This window comes from Jaculus jaculus, chromosome 1 (genome assembly GCF_020740685.1).
Source record: "Jaculus jaculus isolate mJacJac1 chromosome 1, mJacJac1.mat.Y.cur, whole genome shotgun sequence".
Taxonomy (NCBI): Eukaryota; Metazoa; Chordata; class Mammalia; order Rodentia; family Dipodidae; genus Jaculus; species Jaculus jaculus.
This window is the reverse complement of record NC_059102.1, coordinates 174,794,383-174,802,308: the sequence shown is the minus strand read 5'-3', so window position 1 is coordinate 174,802,308 and position 7,926 is coordinate 174,794,383. Positions and strand designations below refer to the sequence as shown.

Below are 7,926 nucleotides of genomic sequence, written 5' to 3'. Positions count from 1 at the left end.
TATAGACCAACGGAATAGAACTGTGGACCTGGACTTTGGGTCAAGCAACTACAGCTACTTGATATTTGTCAAAGGCCCTAACAATCTAGTCTGGTAAAAAGATAGCATCTTCAACAAATGGTGCTGTCCAAACTGGATAACCAAATGCAGGAAACTGAAACTTGATCCACACATCTCGCCATGCACAACACCTAAATTGAAATGGAAAAGACCTCAATGTAAGACTAGAAACTCTGCCGGTCATGGTGGCACATGCCTTTAATCCCAGCACTTGGGAGGCAGAGGTAGGAGGAGCGCTGTGAGTTCAAGGCTACCCTGAGACTACATATTTAATTCCAGGTCAGCCTGAGCCAGAGTGAGACCCTACCTTGAAAAACAAAACAAACAAACAAAGACTAGAAACTCAGCTGCTAATGGAATAAAATATAGGAGAAACTTTCCATGATATAGGAATGGGAAAAGACTTCTTGAATAAAACCCCAGTAGTACAGGATCTTAAACAGTCACTCAACCAATGGGATCACATGAAGCTGAAGAGTTTCTTCACAGGCAAGCATACAATAATCAAAGCCAATAGATTACCACCGGATGGGAGAAAATATTTGCTGACTATTCAACTGACAGAGGCCTAATCTCTAGAATCTACAAAGAACTCAAAAACCTAAACTATAGAAAGTCAAACAACCCACTCACAAAATGGGGCAAACAGCTGGACAGCCAGTTCACAGAAGAAGAAATACTAATGGCAAACACACATGGTCTATTGTGCTTCCAAGTGAATTTTAGTTTAATTTTCTTTTTCATAAAGAATGTTGTTGGAGCTGGAGAGCTGGATTAGTGGTTAAGCACTCGCCTGTGAAGCCTAAGGACACAGGTTCTATGCTCGATTCCCCAGGACCCACGTTAGCCAGATACACAAGGATGCACACACGTCTGCATTCGTTTGCAGTGGCTGGAGGCCCTGGTGTGCCCATTCTCTCTTTCTCTCTCTGCCTCTTTCTCTCTGTCACTCTCAAATGATAAACAAAGAAACAACAACAAAAAAAACTAAAAAAAGAATGTTGTTGGCATTTTGATAATTAAGGCATTGGATCTGTAGATGGATTTGGGTCAGATAGCCATTTTAACAACACTGTTTCTTCAAATTCCTAAGCAGGAGAAAGCTTCATCTTTTAGTGTTTTCTGGAATGTGCTTCTTGAGTACTTAAAGTTTTCACTGTAAAAGTATTTAACTTCCTTGGTTAGATTTATTCCAAGATATTTTTGAGGGCACTATGAATGCGATTATTTGCCCATTTGCTTCTTTAGCATGTTTGTCATTGGTATATAGGAGGGCTACTGATTTTTGAATGCCAATCTTGCATTTCTTTAATTCTCAGAGTTTTCTGGCGAAGTCTTCAGGACACATATAGAGTCATATCATCTACAAGTAACAAAAATTTTACTTCTTCCTCTCTTATTTGCAACCTTTTATTAACTTCTCTTGTCTTATTGTTATAGCTAAAACTTCCTTCCAGTATTCTACTGAATAAGGGATAAAGTGGGTATCTGTGTTTGTTCCTGATTTTTTGTTAGAAGGATTCAATTTTTTCCTGTTGATTACAATGTCAACTATTGCTTTCCTGTGCATAGCCTTTATTATGTTGAGGAATGTTTTTTTAACTAGTTTCTTCAGGTGTCATGTTGAATTTTTTTTTTAATTTTTATTTATTTATTTGAGAGCGACAGACACAGAGAGAAAGACAGATAGAGGGAGAGAGAGAGAATGGGCGCGCCAGGGCTTCCAGCCTCTGCAAACGAACTCCAGACGCATGCGCCACCTTGTGCATCTGGCTAACATGGGACCTGGGGAACCGAGCCTTGAACCGGGGTCCTTAGGCTTCACAAGCAAGCTCTTAACCACTAAGCCATCTCTCCAGCCCTCATGTTAAATTTTTAGAAGCCTTTTCTGCATTTTTGAACCAATCATACGATTTTTTTTTTGTTTTTGAGTCCAGTTATGTGATATATTAAATTTTTTGATTAGTGCACATTGGGCCATCCCTGAATTTCTGGATAAAGCCAACCTAATGACAATTAATTATGCTTTGGATGTGCTCTTTGAACATAGTTTTCAAATATTTTTGAGAGTTTTTACATGTATGTTCACCATGGAGACTGGTTTATGATTTTTCTCATATATTTATCTGATTTAGGTAGTGTATTTCTGACTTTGTAAAGAGATTTGGTAGTTCTCTTTCATTTCTAATTTTATGGAATAGTATTTTAGATCATTAATTGTACTTAAATGGAGATTTGTTTAAAATGCAGATGTCTAAGATAAAACTACTTAAACCAATGTAAGTAAGATTTATTTTTTAGTCATACAGAAAATTAAAACTAGGATATCAATGACGTGACACAGCCTTCTTGTTGAGAAGGAGTTATGGAAGTATACATGTTTTAGAGCCTTGTCACATGACTTAACAGAATATTTCATGCTTAAAGGAAGATGCTAAAAATATTTTTTAAAGAAACAAAATAATAATTTAATGCAGAAGACAAAAGCAGAAGCAAACACATGAGGTTTGAGTATAGATGTATAAAAGGAAAGGCTTATTTCCACCTCCAGATGTATAAAAATAAATACACAAAACACACCAGGAACTCAAACTTCTTCCCTAGGGACCACAATAAAATGCCATGTGGAGATTGGTGGAGATTATTGCTTATCATAAGGAGAACTATAATACGGAAGACAAAAGTTTTTAAAATGTAGTAAAATCAGTAAAGCAGTGTTAAGATGCCAAAAGGGAAGAAAAGTATAAAGCTATATGATGACATATACTCTAAACCAACTATATAATTATCATTTTTGCATAATATTATAAACATTCCAAGTAAGTAAAAGATAGTGACATTAAAAATGACTAAAGTGAAAGATGACCAAAGAAATTCCACAAAGCACCAATTTACTTAAAATGTCTTAGCAAAGGCAGAGTATGGAAAAGAAGTTGACCAGGGGTGAGGAGGAACATAATCTATGATAAAATGGCCAGTTTTCTAAACATCCTTAACTATCCTAATATGTGCCCTCATAGTAACTCTAAAAAACTAAATACAACCAAATTTTATGACTCATAAAGAGTAATTGTTTTCATGTACTACATATTTGCTGTTAGAGATGTGGAGTTCACAAAGCCGAGCAGAAGCAAACACATGAGGTTTGAGTATAAATGCATAAAAGAAAAGGTTTATTTAACTACAAGCAGAGAATTACAAAATGTAAAATTGCATTAGTAACAGACATCCTAATGAACACTCAGTAAATTCTTAATGATAACACAGATAATTACACGTGTCTATTATTTTCCAGAAAATTATAAGGCGCTCAGGGTATTTCTTGGTAGCCAAATACTGGCCTTTCACAAGCAATACCCTGGGTTCCACCTCCAGGATGTATAAAAATAAATACGTAAAACACACCAGGAACTCAAACTTCTTCCCTAGGGACCAAAATAAAATGTCATGTGCAGGTTGGTGGAGATCATTTCTTATCATAAGGAGAACTATAATTTTCTCTTCTGGTTATGAAGAAGAGAAGAAAAAGCCTAAGTTACATAAGCAGCAAATTACAAATACTAGGCATCAAAAACTATATAATATATGAGACTGGAGATTCATGATCCAGATTTTGGTAAGATATTTATAAATCAGTTTATGATTGCTTTGGAAACTTGAATCTAAAAGGATGCTAGCTGGTGAGTTGGTTACTTGATGATATATATTTAACTCTCAAGAAACATAGTCTTGAGATGAAATAGAAATGCACTTTTAGCATATTGTCTTTATGTAAAACTTTAGTTTTTCATTTTAGTTTGAAAATTCTCAGGAATAATTTGGTTCTATATTATTGACTATAATAGATTAGTTTTACAGAGAAAGTATTTCTGTCTTGAACTCTTTTTATGTGGGATGGATGGCCTCCTATCAATGACTGATTTGACAGGTGGTAGCAGTCACCAAGAATGTGTGTTTTGTAATTTTTAAGCAAAAATTGGGAAAATAGGAAGTAAAATATTAGTACCAGTCATTGTGCTGAGGAAGAGGCCAAGAGAGTAGTTGTAAGGAAATGATTTAGTTAATTTCAGTGATGAGAGAACCAAAATGATTATAAAAGAAAATATTTTCTGTTTCACCATAGCACTCACAAACATGAGATGTTTACTGGAAACATATTTATTCCTATGTTAATAATATATATCAGTTAGAAGCCATTTTGAAAATACCTTTATTATAGATTATACTGCAAATATATTGTAAGCCAAAAAGATTAAAAGAGTTAAGTTAAGTGAAGTTAAGGGAGATCAATGTCTACTGTGGGTGACATGGCATATGCTAGAAAGATAAGATCAGCACGAGTCCTGCCTAGATTTTTGGAGATCTTCACATGAAAACAAAAACATGTTTTATAACTATAAAAATTTATTGTGTAAAAATTGAAAAATCTTACATTTTGGATTAAAAACAAACATCAAAGAGCTAGATGTGATGGACCACATTTATAATCCCAGTACTTAAAGCATGAATACCCCATGTTTGAGGACATCCTAGGCTGCAGAGTGCGTTCCATGTCAGCTTAGTAAGAGTGCGACCCCATCTGAAAAAGACACATGACTGTCGGAAACAGTCTTAAAGATCATTAATTCTAGTTCCCTCACTTTACAGAGAGGAACTGTATGAATGAAGAAAATAATATCCCAAATTTAAGAAGTAAAAATCATTCATCCAAATCTTTTTTCACACTTATTTTTCGTACTTGACCAATAGCTAAGAATATAATAATCACTAATAATGCTTCAGAGAAAAGATATATTTTCTTTTAAAAGTATTTATTTATTTATTTAAGAGCTTAAGACAGAGAGAGAGAAAGAGGCAGAGAGAAAGAGAGAGAGAGAGAAGGAGAGAGAGAATGGGCACACCAGGGCCTCCAGCCACTGCAAACGAACTCCAGATATATGTGCCACTTTGCTCATCTGGCTTATGTGGGTCGTAGGGAATCGAGTGTCAAACCATGGTCTTAGGCTTCACAGGCAAGCACTTAACTGCTATGCCATCTCTCCAGCCCAAGAATAGATACATTTCTTCCTAAAACTGTGTGTGAGCTGTGAGTTTGTCACTTTCCAGAGCTGGTATATGTATTAAGACTCTGAACTGATTTGGCTTCTTGTTTACATATTGACACTTGCTTAAATAATAATCTAATTTTCTAAACACTTTATTTATATTTGACTAAAATGGTGCAAAGACTGAAATTCAGAAAGTACCTGGAGTTTTCCTAATTGACTCAAATATGTATGCAAACCTTGAAGTTTGGAAAGGCAGAGTTAATTCTATCCTCTGGCCTCCACATGTGTACCATGGTGTGTGTATGCACTCACACATGCTCAAGCACTTGCTCTCTCTCCAGAAACACAAATAATAAAAGTAATATTTACTAAATATTGATTTATATTAATAAAAATGGATTTGTGGTAATACCTTCTACATACATACTAGCTCATATCTGATATTTGTTGGTACATTGTGATAAATGAGAGTTACCTGATTTATACTTGTTTGCTTAATAATATGAATGCCTAAGAGAAAATCCATCACAAGGAAATATTGAATATTAAATTATGCTTTGGAAACAGGTAACCTTATTCATGATGTTTCACCAAAAGTAGCCATGTCCAGTAAGTCAGGGACTGATCACAAGTTGCTTTATGATTTGATGGAAACCCATTTTCACAGAGAGTCTTGATAGACATTTTTTAAATTATTTATTTATTTATTTATTTATTTGAGAGCGATAGACACAGAGAGAAAGACAGATAGAGGGAGAGAGAGAGAATGGGCACGCCAGGGCTTCCAGCCTCTAAACGAACTCCAGATGCGTGTGCCCCCTTGTGCATCTGGCTAACGTGGGACCTGGGGAACCGAGCCTCGAACCGGGGTCCTTAGGCTTCACAGGCAAGCGCTTAACCGCTAAGCCATCTCTCCAGCCCTTGATAGACATTTTAATTGAACATCCAGTTTTTATTATCTGACATAACTGAATAACATTAATCAATTAATTCTTAGTAATTCTTCAACTAGAATACACTCTTCTGCAGACACTGGTAAGCATGTACCTGTATTATGTCACTTCAGATGGTGTTCTTTCCAAATGCGACCATGGAAAACAGCAGTGACATCACTATGTTTATCCTCTTGGGACTTTCCAGTAATAATAACATTGAAGTCTTTTGCTTTGTACTATTTTTATTTTGCTACATTGCCATTTGGATGGGAAATGTGCTCATCATGATCTCTATTACATGCTCTCAGCTCATCCACCAACCCATGTATTTCTTTCTCAACTACCTCTCAATTTCTGACCTCTGCTACACATCCACAGTGACTCCTAAATTAATGGCAGACCTCCTGACAGAAAGGAAGATCATTTCCTACAATAATTGCATGGCACAGCTCTTCACAACTCATTTATTTGGAGGCATTGAGATCTTTATTCTCGCTGCGATGGCCTATGACCGCTACGTGGCCATCTGCAAGCCCCTGCACTACACCGCCATCATGAGCAGGCGTAGGTGTAACAAAATCATCATAGCTTGTTGTACCGGAGGATTTGTACACTCAACCAGTCAGTTTCTTGTCACCATATCTTTACCATTTTGTGGCCCCAATGAGATTGATCACTATTTCTGTGACGTGTATCCTTTGCTGAAATTGGCCTGTTGTGACACACATATAGTAGGACTGTTAGTCATTGCAAATTCCGGCTTCATTGCTTTGGTGACTTTTGTTGTCCTGATGTTGTCTTACTTTTTTATATTATACACCATAAGGGCATATCCCATGGAGAGCCGCAGCAAAGCTCTTTCTACCTGCAGCTCACACATAACAGTTGTGATCCTGTTTTTTGTACCTGCATTATTCATCTACATTAGACCAGCCACAACATTTCCAGAAGACAAGGCGTTTTCTCTCTTCTACACCATTATTGCTCCTATGTTCAACCCTCTGGTATACACACTGAGGAATGTGGAGATGAAGAATGCCCTCAGGAAAGTTTGGTGTCATCAAATATTTCTTAAACAAAAGTAAGTTGCTGTTGAGCTTTCTCCACTTTGACTGAAATTTAAGCATTATTATTGTTTAAATTGCCTTCTGTTAGAACTCATCATTAGAGTTATGTTACAGCAGCATGAGATAACTGATTTCTTAAAAATAAAGGATCAGATTTGGGAAATGTATCTATGGGTTAAAAGGACTTGCTGTGCAAGTGTCATGACCAGAGGTTGTACCCACAGAATCTATAGAAAAACTGGACACAGTAGAACATATCTGTAATCACAGTCCTCCTATGGCAAGATGGCAGGTGGAGCAAAGAAAATTCTGCATGTTTTCAGGAGGGTAATCTGTCCTAGCAGCTGTGAATGGCACGAGACTGTGCCTCAAACAGGGTGGAAATGAGGAACAACACCCAAAGTTGTTTGCCGATGTCCATACACATGCTATGACGTGTATAAGCCTGCGCCCCCCCCCCCCCAACACACACATCATGCACAGGCAAGAGGATTACTGCTATTGAATTTTACACAACTGGCTTAAAAGGCACAACTTAGCATCACTCCAGAAGTCCTCCTCATTCCATTTATAATTAATGTGTTTGAAAGGTAGCCATAAACTTCATTTCTAAAATCAATTTGAATAACCTGCTCTGAACTTTTCAGACTCAGAACAACACAGATTATCCAACTTATTGTCTGTCTTCTTATTTTGTTGGTAGGAATCATTCCTTCTGTGTGATCTGTTGTATGCTATTATTATCATGTAATATCTTATGTATAACACAATTATTCATCTTTCCACTCTTTTGTAGCTGAATAGTTGGGCATAATT

General features: G+C 36.4%; 1 protein-coding gene across 1 annotated transcript; it reads left to right on the top strand.

Annotated features, from left to right (window-relative positions):
- Nucleotides 1-6,198: 6,198 nt before the first annotated feature.
- LOC123457653 (olfactory receptor 4P4-like) lies at nucleotides 6,199-7,128 on the top strand. The gene has a single exon (XM_045141769.1). The coding sequence runs from the start codon at nucleotides 6,199-6,201 to the stop codon at nucleotides 7,126-7,128; it is 930 nt and encodes a 309-aa protein (XP_044997704.1).
- Nucleotides 7,129-7,926: the final 798 nt, after the last annotated feature.